This window comes from Mesoplodon densirostris, chromosome 3 (assembly GCF_025265405.1).
Source record: "Mesoplodon densirostris isolate mMesDen1 chromosome 3, mMesDen1 primary haplotype, whole genome shotgun sequence".
In the NCBI taxonomy this organism is placed as follows: Eukaryota; Metazoa; Chordata; class Mammalia; order Artiodactyla; family Ziphiidae; genus Mesoplodon; species Mesoplodon densirostris.
In genome coordinates, this window is record NC_082663.1 from 49584887 (window position 1) to 49605647 (window position 20761).

The window sequence follows — 20761 nt, forward strand, 5'->3', positions numbered from 1 at the left end:
ATGTGTCACATGCCAGGCACTGTTCTAGGTACTTATAAGTGCTACCAGGGTCTTATCAGTCCTTCTCTCATAGGACACCCCGATAAATACCTGTTAACATACATAGAACACAGTTTGGGAAATGAAGGTTTGTACTGTTTCTCTTTATTTCTGGAATCCACCGCTGATTTGACTTCTTAGCTATCAGTTGCCCAGTAATCCAGTGACTTCTCAGAACTGAAACCCTTCTGTTCATGGATGCTTCCCATAGAGACTTGTATATCACCTGTTAACCAAGTTAAGGGATTAGGGAAGTGGTTGTTCATAATATTTAATATTTCATAATACTTAATGGATAGTAGGGAAAGAATGCAGATATTTAGGTGGTGAAGGCAGGGCAGACAGTATGATTCAATCCTTTCATTTCATTTTTAATGGGCTTTTATGTTTTTATATTATTTTGTATTTTATACATTCTGCATAATAAACTTCACCTATATTTATGCAATCTGAGACTTTAAAGATTAGATTTAGGTTTTAGATATGAAAAATAATGAAAAGGTATGCCTTAAGAATCTCAGTTATAGACAGATGGCTGAAAATTATGTAGATAAAAATTAAATGTTTACTCGCTTTCGTATTGAATTTCAAAACTTTAAAAAATTCTCCCCATATGCCAGTTACATATATGTGACTGCACCTATAGCAGTGTCTGTCCTTTTTCTCTCCCCTTCCCTGAGCCATAGCTTCCAAGTCCTTTGAGGTGAGCGTTGATTCAATTCTGTAGCAGCCAGGGCAGGTCAAAGGTCTTGTGTGAGTGATTGTGATAACTACCATCCTTCATCTTGTCATGGGTAGCTCTCCATAACTCCTGCCTACCTACACACTTTTTTTTAAAAAAATCTATTTCCTTTATTTAATAAATGAGGAAAGAAGAGAGAAGAAGAAATAGATGTTAATAAGTAACTTGCCCAAGAGGCTAACATTAGATAATGGCTGAAATTAGAACCAGGAGCCCAGTCTTTCTCTGCCTTGTCATACTGAGTGCTGTAATACATCTTCTCTGGAGTATGGCTGAGCCAAAAGAGGGCTGAGCATCCATGGGTTAAGGAGAGCCTGGGAGTGTCCTGTTGCCAAAATAGGCTGGGCCAGTCAGTAGGCAGAACTGCATTGAGGGCATTGATGACCCTTAGTGTTTAAACTTGGTGTGTGGTTATTGCCAGGCTCCCAGAATGTGTGCTGGACATCATTTATGTAGCAAATTCTTTACTTGGGAAGACTGTAAGCACTTTTTCAATTTTAGCCAAAGCACTTTTTTTTCTTCTAAGTAATTTATGTTCGTTGTAGAAATCTTAGATAAAACACTACCCCTACATCAACCAAAACAAGTTAAATAAACATTCATCTGTAATCACACTGCTCTGAGACATGGGTGGGAATGTCTTAGTATGTTTCATCCGCATTTTGAACCAAAGTCTCTTTGCTTCTCTTTTATCACTGTGTATTTAAGAAAAAAATGTACCTCTTAGCCAAAGTATCAGTACATCTACCTTGCTGTTCTTTTTTTTTCTTATTAAAGACTTGTTTGTTTGTTTATATTTTTTGGTAATAATTTTTTTTCTATTGAAGTATAGTTGATTTACAGTGTTGTGTTAGTTTCAGGTATAGAACAAAGTGATTCAGTTTATACATATATAGCTTCACTTAGGGAAACTGGAAGTTGTTTGAGACAAAATGAAGTCTTCTCAGTCCCCTGCTTTTCTCTTCCATTTGGAGTCAACTCACATTTGAAGAATGTGCTATGTAAAATGGGAACAAATTTTTAAAAATCATAGCAGTTCCATTAATTTGGAAATATGTATATATTAGTATAGAATTACCACCACAACAGCAAACCCTTGTCCATTATTGTAATAGAAATGCTGGCATGCTCCTGGGAGCTTGACATTTCAAGCAGCACATGCACTCTTGCTAACGGACTAGGGTTTTAGTGCATGTGTTGGAAATGCTGTGCTTCCAAGAGCATGTGACAGTTCTATTACAATAATGATGATAGCAGGCATTCCGTAGAAGGAATTCTTATGGGGGTTTATATACCTTGTCAGTTCTTAACAGCAGTCCTACAAGATAGATATTATTAATCCTTTTTTAGATGAGAAAATTGAGGCTGTTACTTGCTTAAGTTTATTTAACAAAACAGATCTTATTTTAGAAGGTTCTAATTCTCTTTAAAATTCTGCCTCACTGTGTGTTATCCTGCATATTCTGTTGCCTCTGACTTTCTCATATAGGGTACATTTTGCCTTAGGCGAAAAATGTGTTACTAAAATAGTTGCCAGTAATTTTTTTCCATTAATTGGATTGTTTTGAATACACAAAGAACCTTCAATTATGAGGAATCCCATGGGACATTGTAAAACAATCTTTTTGTAAAAGTAAATACTCTGATCATTTTAAAATTTTTATATTTTAATTTAGATTTTTAATGAAGGTTTCACTTCAAATAGGATGGTATAGCTGTAAGTATTAACAATTATGATAGTAATACATTTTTGTTAATAAAGATTTTTTTCATTTATTTTTCTTTCTTAACGCTCAGACCAGTTTAATGTCTCATATCTGACTTCATGGAATTGGGAGCATTTAGGTTCCACGATAAGCAAGAAATTGTATACATTTTTTATATGAAAAATAACATATTCCTTACTATTCTGTTTACTGTGTTTACTTAAATGTATTTTTACTAGAAAAGTACAGTTTAGGCTGAATTCTAATCATCTTAGGTCGGCGACCCTGGACCAGCAGCCACAGCATCACCTGGGATGATGGGTGGGGCCCAGGAATCCTGATGCACATTCCAGTTTGAGACGCACCAAACTATATGTTCCACCTACCAAGAGAGTAAGAGGGTTTGTGCGTTCTTTCACCTAACAAATGCTTCTTGAGTGTTTCCTCCAGGATAGTCCTCTGTGACAAGGGTGCTACAGAACTCGGCTGTCTCAGATGATGTCACAGCCCCCTGCTTCGAGCTTAACTCGATATAAGCGAGACGTGAACGCTTAGAAATAGGCTTTATTTTAAAGTGGAGGGGTCAAGCCGGAGTTCCAGGGTGTGGGTGGAGGAATTTGGCTACCGAGGCCTGCATTCTCCCTTCTGGGGTCTGGGCACACTTTTCTTTCTTTTTTTTTCTTTTTTTTTTTTTATTAGTTTCTGCTTTATAACAAAGTGAATCAGTCATACATATACATCTGTTCCCACATCCCTTCCCTCATGCATCTCCCTCCCTCCCACCCTCCCCATCCCACCCCTCCAGGCAGTCACAAAGCACCGAGCTGATCTCCCTGTGCTCTGCGGCTGCTTCCCACTATCTATCTACCTTACGTTTGGTAGTGTATATATGTCCATGCCGCTCTTTCGCTTTGTCACAGCTTACCCTTCCCACTCCCCATATCCTCAAGTCCATTCTCAAGTTGGTCTGTGTCTTTATTCCCGTTTTACCCCTAGGTTCTTCATGACATTTTTTAAATTAAAATTCCATATATATGTGTTAGCATACAGTATTTGTCTTTCTCTTTCTGACTTACTTCACTCTGTATGACAGACTCTAGGTCTATCCACCTCATTACAAATAGCTCAGTTTCGTTTCTTTTTATGGCTGAGTAATATTCCATTGTATATATGTGCCACATCTTCTTTATCCATTCATCCGATGATGGACACTTAGGTTGTTTCCATCTCCGGGCTATTGTGAATAGAGCTGCAATGAACGTTTTGGTACATGTCTCTTTTTGAATTATGGTGAATTGGTACAGCCACTATGGAGAACAGTATGGAGGTTCCTTAAAAAACTACAAATAGAACTACCATATGACCCAGCAATCCCACTACTAGGCATATACCCTGAGAAAACCATAATTCAAAAAAATGAGCATACTTTTCTCCTTACCTCTTGGCTCTGGTAAACAGACTTAGTTTCCAGAGTTTGTCCTTCACCTCAGCTCCTAAAGCAAATAGCCAAGCATTTCTAAAGGTTGTTTTGCTGTAAGCAACAACGGGAAGTAAACAAGTAAAAGGATCTTCTGTCCCCTTCCCCCTTAGGGGAAGTAAGACACAGGTGTGTAGAGGTGCTCGGAGTTGAACACCAAAAGGCTCTAATAAACTTAATCTGTACTTCAGAGGTTGGGCATCCAGGTGAGAGGCCAAGTGAGGGAGGGGAAGAGGAGGGAGCACTGAATTGTAGGGACGCCACTGGGGGCTATACCGATGGGGCAAGGGAGCCTGGCTGATCTGGTCTTCAGGAAAGGTGGAAGTCTGGAGCTGCTTTGCTTGTATTAGAGAAGGTTGGCATTAGAGAAAGTGGAATTTAAAAATTGGGGCAGATAATTTAAATTCCTAAGCACTTTGTGGCTTTATAGTTGTGCACATAACTCAAATTCTACCTAATTTGTTTATCACCCCTCCTCCCCCGGCTGCCCACCCAGAATCTGGGTCTGGGCAATGGTTGTTTCCCTCAAGTATGCATGTTAAAATACAGAAATACATTTTGGAAAATTACTTGACAGTAATGGGGGGGAGGGGCTTATGTAGTTCAAGACTGGGGATGACAGAGTGATGTAATTTTTTTTTTTAAATCCAACAGTCTCCTTAAACTCAGCTTCTTCTAGGTGCTCATTACAGATGGCTAAATTAGTGGATAAGTGTCATTTTTCTTCAGGAATAATATTAAATAACTATGTAATGCCATTCATATCTAACACAGTTATTCTGATCATACGGGTCCTTGGATGAAGTGTTGTGAGGATCTGCATTAACGAGGAAACAAAACCAATACTGAACAGAGTGCCTCTGGGAACTCTTGATTGGGCCCATCCAGTGCATGCTCCGTAAATTTTTATGTTGTTTATATGGTGTGCTGTGGTTTACAGTCTGGTCTTTGCATTAATTTGCCATTGTCTTTCTCTCAAATATTAATGAAGTGTAGGAGCAATTCTAGTCCAAATAGGCATTTTGAAGGTGGACTTCAAAACAAAGCTTTTCCTTTAAAAAATAATTTTTCTGAAAGAAGGAAACCACTTCATTAGTGATTGCCGGCAAAATCTCCTAATGTCTTTCCATAAGCTGTTTAAGCTTGGTGTTAGAAATTAGGGCTAGAGGATTTAATTAGCCAGCTCACAGGATGCAGTCTCTTTAATTTAGGATATCCCTTTGAGAAAATTACGTAGTTGAAGAAAGAATATCATTTTTTTTTTTTTTTTTTTTTTTTTTTTTGCGATATGTGTGCCTCTCATTGTTGTGGTCTCTCCCGTTGCGAAGCACAGGCTCCGGACGCGCAGGCTCAGCAGCCATGGCTCACGGGCCCAGCCGCTCCGCGGCATGTGGGATCTTCCCGGACTGGGGCACGAACCCGTGTCCCCTGCATCTGCAGGCGGACTCTCAACCACTGCGCCACCAGGGAAGCCCAGAATATCATATTTTAGACAAGTTGGTTTTGAGTTGAGTTTATTGCCTCTGTCTTGGTCCCCTAATATGTCTGTACTGCTGATCTGGAAATTATGCTTGATTTGAATTAAAACTTTTTGTTTTTAAAATTGATAATTGCAGCATGGCATGTTGGATTGTGTGCTGTTCTCAGAGTTAGGAAAGGTAAAAGTTGGGTTTTGTGGGGCAATGATTAACTTATATATTTTACCAGGGACACATGATCACGTATTAGTTACTATACATTTAGCCAATGCACTGGGTTTAGCAAACCAATGAATGCTTTGTTATGAGAGTGGTTAACACTTCCGCAGTTTTAGACTTAGCTTTAGAAACTTAAAAGAAACCTCTTACAACCCTTGCCATCCTTTCAGCCATAACATTGCATTGCTTTGGTTTCTGCCTTTAATTTCCCTGGGGGTTCTTTTTATTTAGGAAAAGGGTGAAAGATGTATTTGTGTAAGTACTACACCAGTGCTTCTGTTAAATTCTTTTTCAACAAAAAATATGTTACTTGAGCACCTCATGCACAGGGTGCATATTTTTCTGAAAAGAATGTGCCCTGAAAGCAGTAGTTTTTAGTGTGTGTTTATTTCATGTCTACCAGTTTACTTTAGCTTAGACAATTTCTAATGTTTTCAGTTTGTTACCATTTTTCAGTTAACTGAGGACATACATATACATGCACAAAGTGGCCAAGCTTTAGAAATTCTTTGTGTATTTTAAAACAGTTGTCTCTCCAGTCTGATATCATGGGTCTCCTTGTCACCTTTAAAATGCAGCTAAAATCTGACCTTAGATACGGAAAATCAGCTTTCAAGGAAAGCTTATTTTTAGAATATCAGTGAAGAATTTAATATTCACTTTCTAGAAACCTTAATTCTCGTTAATGTGAAATTAATGTAGACGATTCAATTGTGTAGTTCACATGTGAGAAATTTGCCCCTTCGGTGTTTCCCTGCTAAGTCTTATAAACTACTGACCAAGTGCAAAAATGAAAAAGTTTTGAAAGCCTCTCTGGGAGCTATGGGTATCCCTGGATCATGCTTTGAGAATCATTGCATTATAATATTTTTGAAGTATCTATGGTTACTTAAAAAAAATCTCTCCCCGAACATTTTCTAGTTCTCTCAGTATGAAAGTAACACTCTTTCGCATTTATTTTCCAAGCTACTTCAAGAATGAGGTTCCTCCTTCCCCCCAAGATTCCAGTAGCCATAGAGGAAAAAAGTGTTATGGATAAAGGGAATGTTTCCAGCACCCCTCCTCCCTTATTTCTCCAGCTGGGAAGGGAAGGAAAGGGAAATAAAATTTAATGAGCACTTTTACTACGTGCCAGGTGCTTTACATATGTTATTTCAGTTTAATCCCCAAAACAATCCTAGGAGGTATTTCTAGCCACATTTTGCACAAAATACAGCAAGTATCAGAAAGTTTAAACAATATGCCCAGATCACACAGCATTTAAGTGGACAGAACCTGATCCGAATCAAAGTCTGTTACCAAGGCCTGTACAACACTGAGCCTTGGTTTCTGCTTTGTTTTTCTTTATTTCCTGCAGACTGAGAATGTGAATACTAACATTATATTGGGTGCTGTGGTGGCATGACGACAAAACAATTTGACTGCCCTGTGAGGTTTGCTCTTATGGAGTTAACTGTCTTTGACAGATTATATTTTGTAAAGTCAAATATATTTATTAAAAAAAGATTTATGTCGTTTCTTCAGTTTTAGTTCTTTGAAAATAAAACAGTTAATTATCCATGGTTTACCACAGAGCGCAGGATTACCCCTTTCTGTGTCCTCAGTTCTGTCATATCGAACAGCTGACTGTCCTAGAAGGAGATTTTTGCATTTACAATCCCAAAGCCGCTGGTCACCCGGGATTGCCAGAACTCCAGAAAGGCAAAATCCATTCTCAAGAACTTACTTTTTGTTTCAAGTCACGCAGTGCCTAAAGGATAAGACCACTGAGGGGTGCAGAGGAAGTAGTGGGGGAAGAATGTCTATAGGGACATCTCTAGTTATCTTTGAGGGAGGAGTATTCTCCTTGCTTCTCCCGTGAGTGCTATGGTATGATTTAGGACCCAGAGAGAGTGAGTTGGTGGAATTTCAAAGTTTCCTCAAATTGGAGAGGCCAAAATACACTACTACACAACCCTGAAGAGAGGCGTGATGGAACCTCCTGCATGTTGACTCAGTATTGCATTGTCTTAAAAACTAGTGTACCTGCTGTCCCCTCTGTGTGTATGTAATTTTCTTGTATCTAAAGTAAACCCACGGGCTTCCCTGGTGGCGCAGTGGTTGAGAGTCCGCCTGCCGATGCAGGGGACGTGGGTTCGTGCTCCGGTCCGGGAAGATCCCACATGCCGCGGAGCGGCTGGGCCTGTGAGCCATGGCCGCTGAGCCTGCGCGTCTGGAGCCTGTGCTCCGCAACGGGAGAGGCCACAACAGTGAGAGGCCCGCGTACAGCAAAAAAAAAAAATAATAAATAAATAAAAAATAAATAAATAAAGTAAAGCCTCTTACCTCTAGCAACATCAGCCATCCCAGCCTAAAAGTAAGGAGGGAAAAACCCCAAATAGACCTCTGAATATTAAATAATTCCCACAAATCTAGTCAAATTAGAGGTGCAGCTGACCGGAGGGCAAAGAATTTTCTATGAAAAAGGATAGCAGTATAGGAGGGGAGTCATTGTGATTGCTGATAGTAGAGAAAAAAACAAGAGCCCGCTGAAAAAATACTGCCACCTGCAGTTGTCTCTTACAGGGAATGCTGTCCCATTCACTTGGTAATACCCTGAATGGTCAGCTGATTAGGGTGGCAAGGTAGAACTTACATTTAGAAATATTTCCAAGAAAAATGGTTGGAATTTTAAAAGGAGTTTGGGTACTTGAAAGATAATCTAGAATTACTTGGAAAAATGAACATTCATGAAATGCCTTAATCTTGATGATATTACATTAATGAAGTGTACTTTTATAAGACATCAATGTGTTTATTTGTGCCCTCACACATCTCTTGAGTTAATTTGTTTTGGAAGTCACAATATTTTATAGTTTGCTTTTTAAAAAATTTTATGAGAGTGGTAAATACTCAACGTAATATAATTGGATAGTAGGTGGGGTTTTCCCCCAGCATAATTGTACGATATCAGGATTCACTATACTTTACTTGTGACTTGTACAACTCACATGAATGAAGAAAACTCTGTTTTGCAAAACTATTTGAGGGCTTCGTTGGTTCTGCTAAGGTCTCTTCTCTTTTTTTTTTTTTTAATTTTTATTGGAGTATAGCTGCTTTACAATGCTGTGTTAGTTTCTGCTGTACAGCAAAGTGAATCAGCCACACGTATACATATATCCCCTCTTTTTAGGATTTCCTTCCCATTTAGGTCACTGCAGAGCACTGAGTAGAGTTCCCTGTGCTGTACTGTAGGTTCTCGTTAGCTATCTATTTTATACATAGTATCAATAGTGTATATATGTCAATCCCCATCTCCCAATTCATCTCACCACCCCCTTCCCCCTTGGTATCCATACCTTTGTTCTCTACGTCTGTGTCTCTGTTTCTGCTTTGCAAATAAGACCATCTGTACCATTTTTCTAGATTCCACATATATGCGTTAATATACAACATTTGTTTTTCTCTTTCTGACTTACTTCACTCTGTATGACACTCTCTAGGCCCATCCAGGTCTCTACAAATGACCCAATTTCATTCCTTTTTATGGCTGAGTAATATTCTATTGTATATATGTACCACACCTTCTTTATCCATTACTCTGTTGATGGATATTTAGGTTGCTTCCATGTCCTGGCTATTGTAGTGCTGCATTGAACATTGGGGTACCTGTGTCTTTTTGAATTATGGTTTTCTCAGGGTATATGCCCAGTAGTGGGATTGCTGGATCATATGGTAGTTCTATTTTTAGTTTTTTAAGGAACCGCCATACTGTTTTCCATAGTGGTTGTATCAATTTACATTCCCACCAACAGTGCAAGAGCGTTCCCTTTTCTCCACACCCTCTTCAGCATTTATTGTTTATAGAGTTTTTGATGATGGCCATTTTGAGGTGATTTGTGAGGTGATAACCTCATTGTAGTTTTGATTTGCATTTCTCTAATAATTAGTGATGTTGAGCATCTTTTTATGTGCCTCTTGGCCATCTGTATGTCTTCTTTAGAGAAATGTCTATTTAGGAAGGGCCTCTTCTTTGATAGTTAAATCAGTCTCTTTTGAAGCACCTCTTACACTATAGCCTTGCAGACTATTTAAATACTAACTAGTCTAACTCTTTTGGATTCTCAGCTGTCGTGGCTTTGCCTGTGATGGGAGTCCTTCAGTATCACTTTTGTGGAGAGACAAAGATGTTGACTTGGTGGATAAGGAGAAATAAAATAGTGTTAAGCTGGGAGAGATTGATTTTATAAATGGTTAGTTTATGATAACTATCTTCCTATAGTGACAACTAGTTTCTTTTGTACACATATATGTGACAGGTAGAAAACAGAACCTTTGCACTAAGTATACAGAATATACTTGGAAACTTTCTGGACTTATTTATGATCCATTGATCTTTTTCTTGTCTTAATCTGTGCCTGTCCCATGGACTTTTAATTATTGTAAGCTTTTAGTGCACTGGTATACAAGAAGACAAGACTGCTCTTATTATTCTTCATTTCTAAAATTTTCCAGGATGTTTATTTATTTATTTATTTTTTTTTGCGGTGTGCGGGCCTCTCACTGCTGTGGCCTCTCCCATTGCAGAGCACAGGCTCCGGACGCGCAGGCTCAGCGGCCATGGCTCACAGGCCCAGCCGCTCTGCTGCATGTGGGATCTTCCCGGACCGGGGCACGAACCCGTGTCCCCCGCATCCGCAGGCGGACTCTCAACCACTGCGCCACCAGGGAAGCCCTGGGTGTTTACTTTTTATGTGATCTTTTTTTCTTGTGGGGAAATACATTAAATTTTTTTAAAATATGATTACATTTGCTATGTATCCTTTCTTTAATTGCGGTTTTCCAAAAAAACTTCTTGGCCAAAAGAGATAGAGGAGGAGACTGGGATATCCATTTGAAAACAGGGATAATCTCTGTGGAAGAAAACCAGAGGTTACCGTATTACGGTTATCAAAATTCCTTATTGTGAAGCAATAATAGTGACTTGATTTTTGGAAATGCACTTCTTAAATTGATAATCTGGTAAAAAAATATGACAACACTTTTCTCTTTCCACTGTGTTGCTGAATATGAATTATCAAGATGAAGTTACATTACTCTGAAAGATTTCTCGTAAGTTGAATAATGTTTCTCCCAGCACCCTGGCCTAAAGGAACCCCTCTCTTGAAAGAGATAGTAAGTAGGGTTCAGATGCCCCACATGTGAACTCTAGGCATCATCTGGCTGTCATTCTCGTGTCACGTCTCTGTAGCTCCATGTGCAGCATCCTTCCCAGAGTTCCCACGTGGTGAAAAGATCCTTCTCTTTGTGACTGAAGGGGAACCTGGAGAAACAGTGGCCTGCTAGGTAAATTTTATTAAAGTAGCATAGGTAGTGGAAGGCTGAGAGAGTCAGAGGCTTCATTACATTTCTAACATTCAAGTTTCTGTTGGGTACTTAATCCTGAGGTAAGTCTGTGCCCTGGAGTTTTCCCCTTAATGTTTATCACTGACTCTCTGCATGTGGCTTTCAGAGAGGGTAGGTGGAACTGAATGGTGTGCCAAAAAAAATTCAGGATAAGCTTCTGCATATTTAGGGAAAAGGAGTGAGGTGGGTGTATGCCCTGGCCAAACAGGACAAGACTGACTGACTGGTGGCAGCGGCAGTGAGAGGCAGTTTTCACTGGCTGTGAGCTGTAGCTAGAGCTATCCAAGGAGCCGTTGCTGCCTGTGCGGGTTGAGTGTCTCATTTCTGGATCCTTCGAAGCAGCGGCCAAGTGCCGTTGGTCAGGGTGCAGTTTTCATTGGCTGTGAGCTGTAGCTAGAGCTATCCAAGGAGCCGTTGCTGCCTGTGCGGGTTGAGTGTCTCATTTCTGGATCCTTCGAAGCAGCGGCCAAGTGCCATTGGTCAGGGAGGTTGTGGAGGGTTCCTGTGTGGTTCTAAGTTGAGGCTACAAGGCCTCTAAGGCCCCTCACCACTTGGTGATTTTGTGCACCCATGTGTGCATGTGAGCATGTTTAACAGCCTACCTCTGTACCAGCTTTACTCTGTATGATAGGAAAGAAAATAGTCATTGAGCTACTTCAGCTGTGGTGTGCGTGCGATTTGTTGGGCTTTGCAGTTCCCCCAGCACATACTGCTCAGAGACATTGCAATATCGGGGCTGCCTGGAATAAAGGTGGAAGGAAGGGAGGAGTTTGTTGAGAGGAAAGCTGAGCTGGCCTGCTCTATTTTAAAAAGTTGTTTAAAAAAGGGTGGAATGCTGGGAGAGAAAACTACTGATCTAGGGGATTTTGGTCAGGTATATACCACACACAGATTTAGAACAGAGTAATGATGGCTTACTCTAGGTAAGCTATGATCTAGGTATAGGTATGATGTGGTGTATGAATATACATATATATAGGTGTGATGGTGGTATACTGCAGTAAGTGTTTTCGTATGGCTGTGTAATACACTACTTCAGCATGTCTGTTAAATAGCGTTTATGTTTTACTTGTAAGGTGCGGGGAGAGGGAGGTTGGAGTGGCCTGAATGTTTTTACTTGAAAATAAAAGCTGTCGTAGTTTTTTCTGGCAGCTGTCAAGCACTACGCATTTCAAAGAATTAAAATATTTTGTAGCATCTGAATGCAGAAGCTGAACTCTCCTCCCCTTCTTTCACATAGGTTTCCACTTGAGTGGCACAGTGACAGAACCTGCAATACAATCGGAGCCAGAAACTGTTTGTAACGTGGCCATCAGCTTTGATCGTTGCAAGATTACCTCAGTGACCTGCAGCTGTGGAAACAAGGACATATTTTATTGTGCCCATGTCGTGGCACTGTCTTTATACCGCATCCGCAAGCCAGACCAGGTCAAATTGCATCTTCCCATTTCAGAGACTCTCTTTCAAATGAATAGAGACCAACTACAAAAGTTTGTACAGTATTTGATCACAGTGCACCACACAGAAGTTTTGCCAACTGCTCAAAAATTGGCAGATGAAATTCTTTCCCAGAATTCAGAAATCAACCAAGTTCATGGTGAGTATAGATACTTATTCTATAGATTGCTTCTCTGGATTATTTTTCATTTATAAATTTAATTCTTTTGCATGAAAATGAATTAAATATGAATGAGATCATCAGCATCCCTCTTAGGTAGCTGAAGGTTTAAATTTAGTTTTGCATCCTGAAACATTTCTTTTGAAGTGTTTTGTACCTTCTACTAGATACCAAGTCTTTTCTGCTCAGAAAAATCTCTCATCTTTAAAGCTTGGCTCTTATATGTTTGTTTTGTAAAATTTCATCAGATACTAGGGATCAGTTATAGTAAACACAAATTCACCTTTGTCAGCTGTTGTCAGTAAACTGACTTGCGCATATTGAGAATTTTTTTCATTTTCTTAAAAAATTTATTTTCCAAGGCAGTACGTTTCTGTTATGATGCCTCATATTAAGAAAGTAACTTATTCTTAGAAAAAGATGAGAATTTATATAGAGAGAGTTTAGGATATGACTATTATTGTGTGTAATAAATCTCAAAAAGGGTTTCTTTTAAGTCTTTTATACACTGAACTTGTTATCTCACTTATTTGTAAACACATGTATCAACTGTCAACATACAGTTGAAATATGGGACCAGTCAGTCACTCAACCCTATCCTTTTAGGTTTTCTTCAAAGTCCTTACTTGATGTAGCAAATATAAATGTTTAAGGAAAGCAGTTTGAGATCATTTCTTTAAAACTCTTTAAATTGTGAGATATAACACAGAAAAGTGCATAGAATATGTATGTGTAGGTTAACAAAGTGAACCAACATCCAGGCCAAGAAATAGATGACTCTTGGCACTTTGGAGGGTTCCACATGTCCCCTTCCAGTCAGTCACAGGCTCCTTTCTGTGTCCCATGGTAACCATTGCCTGATTTTTTATGGTAATCACTTCTTTGGTGCTTTGTGTTTTAACGTTAACATCACTAAACACTGGTTTAGTCTTATCTGATTTTAAACGTTATGTATCTGACTTCTTTCATTCAAAATCGTGTTTATATGATTTATTCATATTGTTTCATGTACCCTTAGTTCATTCATTTTCATTGCTCTAAAGCAACACTAGAAATACCAATAGAAGTACAGTGTGAGCCACATGTATAAATTAAAATATCTTGTTAGCTTCACTTAAAAAGAAGCAAGTAAAATTAATGTTAATAATGTTTTATTTATCTCAATATATCTAAAAAATCAATTCAACATATTCATATCATCCCAACATTCATAAATATCAATTCAACAAAAATATTGATATATTTCACTTCTTTTCCATATTAAGTCTTTGAAAATCTGTTGTCTGTTTTACACTTACAGCACATCTCACATCAAACTCTAGCCACATTGCAAGTGTTCAATAGCCACATGGCTAGTGGCTACCTTATTGGACAGCACATACTCTATAGAGTATTCTAGGTATGAGGACACCACAATTTATTTGTCTCTTCCACTGTTGATGAACCTTGTTTTGAATAGAGCTGCTCTGAACATTCTTTTACAAGTCTCCTGGTATCTTATGATACTTTTAATATGTCTTTTATGTCGGGGGAAAATCCACATAGCCATATTTCTTCTAGTGCTCTCCATGTCAGTCTCAGCTTTATTAAAGTAGCTGTTATAAGGTGTGTAAAGCATTTTACCTGGTAGAGTCTGCCAGTGTTGAGTAACAGGATTGTAAACAACTCTGCCACAGAAGTACCCTGGACCCACCAAAAGCACATGCATGCAAGGACTTTTTAAGTAGGCTTCTGCTCTGTCATATCATCTGTCTTAATCATGTTACCTTGTGAAAATTCAGGCCAGCTAACAGTCATCTCAGAGATTTCTCAGGAGCCTATTTGTGGCTTCCTATTAAATCGCTCATTGAAGGCAGAAGAATAGCATATACCATTTCTTCAAACTTTTATGCACTCTCTCTTTTTCCTTTTTTAGAAATTCATATATTCCATTTGGTCATTTTGTCCTCTGAGTTTTAGTTTAACCAGAGGTCCACATCAACAGTAAGGTGTTTGTTCTGCATTTGTCTTCCTTGTTTTGAAGGATAGCAGACCCCAAAGTTTCTTATGTAAAAGCTTTTAAAATGCATTTCTGTGTCGAAATAGTGGGACTAATGAAACAATCTAAACTAAACTTGGATGTGAGAAAGTGTTCACATGACATTATATTTCTCTCAGACTTTCTAAAATTAGAAGAAAAAGATATCTAAGGAAATATCAAGGGCAGAATGCAGGTTAGCTTTAGACTCAATGTGATTTTCAAATAACTTTTGTATGAGAACAGCTTTACGAAAGCAGTGAACTTGAGAAGTTTATCCTGCCAGCTTTCTCTCCACTTAATTTATCATAAGATTCGCTCCTAGCCTGGAAATGGGCCAATTACACAAGCTGCCTTCCTGCCTTCCATTCTAGTGTGACAAGTGGCAAAAAAAGAAGAGAGGTAGAAAGCAGGCCATGACCTTAAGTGTTGAAATGGGAAATCTGCTCCCTGGAGGGTCTTATTTTTACTGTTAGATTGATGATTTAGTAGGGGGTAGGATTTAAAATGTTTTGCAGTTATTTGACTACATGGTCCCACCTGCCTCCAAACATCTGTACATTAAGCATTTTCTAACTCATTTTAAAAGCAGTATTTCCTTGTATGGTTTCGGGGGTGTGTTTTTTCTTTGAGAAAAATGTCTTGAACATGAATATTGGGAAGAGTTCATTTTTCTCTAAGGAAAAGCATCACTTTTACCTTGCTAGATAAATAGGGTTAGGATAAGATTTAGATTAGATTATCTTAATAGGTATCTTAAACAGAATGAGGTTTAGCTTATCTAAATCCTTTATAAGAGAAAGTCATAATATAATTTTTTTTTTCTTTTCTTTTTTTTTTTTTTTTTGCTGTACGCGGGCCTCTCACTGCTGTGGCCTCTCCCGTTGCGGAGCACAGGCTCCGGACACACAGGCTCCGCGGCCATGGCTCGCGGGCCCAGCCGCTCCGCGGCATGTGGGATCCTCTGGGATCAGGGCACGAACCCGTATCCCCTGCATCGGCAGGCGGACTCTCAACCACTGCGCCACCAGGGAAGCCCCCATAATATAATTTTTAAGTAAATACAAACTATGTTGATAACAGTAGGTTTTTCCTTTTCCTTGTGAACTTGTCCTAATGCTTCTTAAAATTCTATTAGTTGCTTTACTTACTATTTTGAAATATTTTATTTTTAAAAGAATTTTATGCTGAGGAATTAAAAGCTTTTTCAAGTCTATTTCAGGTATATTGTTTCTCAAAATTTCCTTGTAAGCTACATATTGCAAATTTATAATTGTAATAGTTTCTAGACTAAGAAACCAAGGAGAATGGGTTAGTGACTTATCCAGGGTCACAGGTTGAGTGAAAGTAGTCAGAATATAGATGTAGTCATCATAATAGTTCAGTCCTTGTCAGTTTTTTTACATTTCATTTTCTTTTCATAAAATTTCCTGCATAATTGTGATTAGATTAAATCAATCACTGTATGCTAAACAGTGGGTGTAAGATAGTTAATGTTAATGGCCCTCCAAGAAGATTGCCAGTTGTAGTTTTGCATTGATAAGCAAAATTGTTTGTCTTGGTTTTATATTAAAATAAAACGTATGGGCTTCCCTGGTGGCACAGTGTTTGAGAGTCCGCTTGCCGATGCAGGGGACGTGGGTTCGTGCCCCGGTCCCGGAAGATACCACATGCCGCGGGGCGGCTGGGCCCGTGAACCATGGCCGCTGAGCCTGCGCGTCCAGAGCCTGTGCTCCACAACAGGAGAGGCCACAACAGTGAGAGGCCCGCGTACCGCAAAAAACAAAACAAAACAAAACAAAACAAAACCAAAAAACTTTCTAGCTTCCATATTGTTAAGAAAAAGCTATTGTCTTTACTAAGTATTTATTTGGAAATTTACTGATGTCTAAGTGCTAACCCACTCTCTTGATTATTTCAACTCAGCCTTTTTTGGTCTTTTATGCTTCTTATTAAAGGAGTGCATTACAAATTAGTAAATTGTGGTGTAGGGACAGAACATTGAATTTGAAACCTGGAGGCCTGGAGTACAGCATTGTCTCTTCTGTGTATTACCTGTGTGACCCTGGGTGAGACTCATTTTTTTCCTCATATTTAAAATGCTCATAATCTTCACTAGCAGTGTTGGAAAAATTTTAGTCATATAATATATACATGTGTAAAATATTAAAAGAGAGAGTTTACCTTATGTTGGGGTACCCATAAGTAGTCATAGTTAAAAAGAAGAGGGAAGAAACCAATTGGGGGATGGATGATAATAGAGTTGTAGGTCAGCTTGCTGTGCTCTGACTCTCTGGCACATATTTCGTCCTCTTCTACTTTTTTTCCTTTTGCTCTTTCTTTTAGTGACCTCCCTATGGGATAGCCAGTACTGGGTAAACTACAACAAAAAGGGACAGATTGAGTGGAAACTGTGGCATTGGTCTCTGCTTGGAACAGAGGGAAAAGGTGTCATTTCCGTGGCCCTTTTACTCCCAGAGCTTGAGTCAATCCCAAAAGTAGGCTAGATTCATCCCTCACTTCAGTGCCATGTGTCCAGAGATACTGTCTCAGTTAGACAGATATAGAAGGGATATAAAGTTGACCCTGGAGCAACTTGGGGGTTAGGGGCATCAACCGTCTGCACAGTTGAAAATCCATGTGTAACTTATAGTCATTCAGTCCTGGGTACCTGCAGTCCTCTGTACCTGTGGTTCCTCATGCCCACAGTTCTTCTGTATCTGCAGTTCCACGTCTGTGGATTCAAATGGGGATTATGTAGTACTGTAGTATTTACTATTGAAAAAAAAAGTCCCTCTAAGTGGACCCATGTAATTCAAACCCAGTTGTTTAAGGGTCATTTGTATTCATGTCAGGTGAGGGTGGACACATGACATCTAAGATGTTTTCCACTCACGATTCTGTGACTCGTTGGTGATTGTATTTTTTACAGAGACACAGGAGGCACCTAGCATCCATACTCCAAAGATGTACCTCTTGTAGTTCTACCCAAGTGTGCATTTGTGTGTTGTTCTTTCATCAGACATTTCAATTTGTTTGAGGATGGTTCTTATAAAACTAGCACTATAAATTCCATTCATGCCTGCCTGTTCTGCTTAATTTAGCCTTCGAATGCTTCTGTGTCCCAGCCATCATATATATCAGTCTATTCAGTCTCTTCCAGATATTACCAAACAATCAAATCTATTCAGCCATCCCATGTCTGTTGTATAGCTTATGTTTACTTGATTGTAGGCTCCATCAGGGGTGAAACTATGACCTGTGTATTTTGCCATCCTCCCTAAGGACAATATTTAAGAAGTAATGGGCACACTGGGACTTCCCTGGGGGCGCAGTGGTTAAGAATCCGCCTGCCAGTACAGAGGACACGGGTTTGAGGCCTGGTCGTGGAAGATCCCACATGGCACGGAGGAACTAAGCCCATGCACCATGAACCTGTGCTCTAGAGCCTGTGAGCCACAACTACTTAGCCTGTGTGCCACAACTACTGAAGCCCACGCGCCTAGAGCCCGTGCTCCACAACAAGAGATGCCACCACAATGAGAAGCTCGCACACTGCAATGAGAAGCCTGCGCACCGCAGCAAAGAGTAGCCCCCACTCGCCGCAACTAGAAGAAGGCCCTCACGCAGCAACGAAGACCCAATGCAGCCCCCAAAAAGAGTCCAGGACCAGATGGCTTCACAGGTGAAGTCTATCAAACATTTAGAGAAGAGCTAACACCTGTCCTTCTCAAACTTCCAAAAAACTGCAGAGGAAGGAACACTCCCCAATTCATTCTATGAGGCCACCATCACCCTGATACCAAAACCAGACAAAGATGTCACAAAAAGGAAAACTACAGGCCAATATCACTGACGAGCGTAGATGCAAAAATCCTTAACAAAATACTAGCAACACATTAAATCCAACAGCACACTAAAAGGATCATACACCATGATCAAGTGGGATTTATCCCAGGGATGCAAGGATTCTTCAGTATATGCAAATCAATCAATGTGATACACCATATTAACAAATTGAAGAATAAAAACCATATGATCATCTCAATAGATGCAGAAAAAACTTTTGACAAAATTCAACACCCATTTATGATACAGACTCTCCAGAAAGTGGGCATAGAGGGAACCTACCTCAACATAATAAAGGCCATATATGACAAAACCACAGCAGACATCATTCTCAATGGTGAAAAACTGAAAGCATTTCCTCTAAGATCAGGAATAAGACAAGGATGCCGACTCTTGCCACTATTATTCAACATAGTTTTGGAAGTCCTAGCCATAGCAATCAGAGAAGTAAATGAAATAAAAGGAATCCAAATTGGAAATGAAGAAGTAAAACTGTCACTGTTTGCAGATGACATGATACTATACATAGAAAAGTCCTAAAGATGCCACCAGAAAACTACTAGAGCTAATCAATGAATTTAGTAAAGTTGCATGATACAAAATTAATACACAGAAATTTCTTGCATTCCTATGTACTAACAACGAAAGATCAGAGAAAGAAATTAAGGAAACAATCCCATTTACCATCACAACAAAAAGAATAAAATACCAAGGAATAAACCTTAACTAAGGGGGCAAAAGACCTGTATGCAGAAAACTATAAGATACTGATGAAAGAAATCAAAGACAACACAAACAGATGGAGAGATATACCATGTTCTTGGATTGGAAAATCAATATATATTTTTAAAATTTATTTTATTTATTCATTTTTGGCTGTGCCGGGTCTTTTTTGCTGCACGTGGGCTTTCTCTGGTTGTGGTGCGCAGGCCTCCCACCGCCATGGCCCCTCCTGCTGCAGAGCATGGGCTCTAGGCATGCAGGCCCCAGCAGTCGTGGCATGCAGCCTCAGTAGTTGTGTTGCGCGGGCACAGCAGTTGCGGCTTGCGAGCTCTAGAGTGCAGGCTCAGTAGTTGTGGCACATGGTCCCAGCTGCCCTGCGGCACGTGGGATCCCCCTGGACTAGGGATCAAACTTGTGTCCCCTGCACCGGCAGGCGGACTGTCAACCACTACACCACTGGGGAAGCTCCAGAAGAATCAATATTTTGAAAATGACTGTTCTATCCAAACAATCTACAGATTCAAAGCAATACCTATCAAATTACCAATGGCATTTTTCACAGAACTAGAACAAAAAATTTTTACAATTTGTATGGAAACACAAAAGACCCCAATAGCCAAAGCAGTCTTGAGAAAGAAAAATGGAGCTGGAGGAATCAGGCTCCCTGACTTCAGACTATACTACAAAGCTACAGTAATCAAGGCAGTATGGTACTGGCACAAACACAGAAATATAGATCAATGGAACAGGATAGAAAGCCCAGAGATAAGTCTACACGCCTGTGGTCGCCTAATCTATGACAAAGGAGGCAAAAATACACAGTGGAGAAATGACAGCCTCTTCAATAAGTGGTGCTGGGAAAACTGGACAGCTACATGTAAAAGAATGAAATTAGAACACTTCCTAACACCATACACAAAAATAAACTGAAAATGGATTAAAGACCTAAATGTAAGGCCAGACACTGTAAAACTCTTAGATGAAAACATAGGCAGAACACTCTTCGACACAAATCACAGCAAGATCTTTTTTGACCCACCTCCTAGAGAAATGAAGATAAAAACAAAAATAAACAAATGGGACCTAATGAAACTTCAAAGCTTTTGCACAGCAAAGGAAACCATAGACAAGACAAAAAGACAACCCTCAGAATGGGAGAAAATATTTGCAAATGAAGCAATGGGCAAAGGATTAAGCTCCAAAATTTACAAGCAGCTCATGCAGCTCAATATCAAAAAAGCAAACAACCCAATCCAAAAATGGGCAGAAGACCTATAAGTAGACATTTCTCCAAAGAAGACATACAGATGGCCAAGAGGCACATGAAAAGATGCTCAACATCGCTAATTATTAGAGAAATGCAAATCAAAACTACAATGAGGCATCACCTCACACCGGTCAGAATGGCCGTCATCAAAAAATCTATAAACAATAAACGCTGGAGAGAGTGTGGAGAAAAGGGAACCCTCTTACACTGTTGGTGGAAATGTAAAGTGATACAGCCACTA

General features: G+C 39.5%; 1 protein-coding gene across 1 annotated transcript in view; it reads left to right on the plus strand.

The window, feature by feature from the left end:
* The window catches only part of ZSWIM6 (zinc finger SWIM-type containing 6), a 209653-nt gene that overhangs the window by 120774 nt on the left and 68118 nt on the right, over positions 1-20761 (plus strand). Inside the window, exon 2 of the mRNA XM_060092921.1 lies at positions 12287-12643. Coding sequence (XP_059948904.1) covers positions 12287-12643 — 357 coding nt within the window. The remainder of the gene's footprint in view (positions 1-12286; positions 12644-20761) is intronic.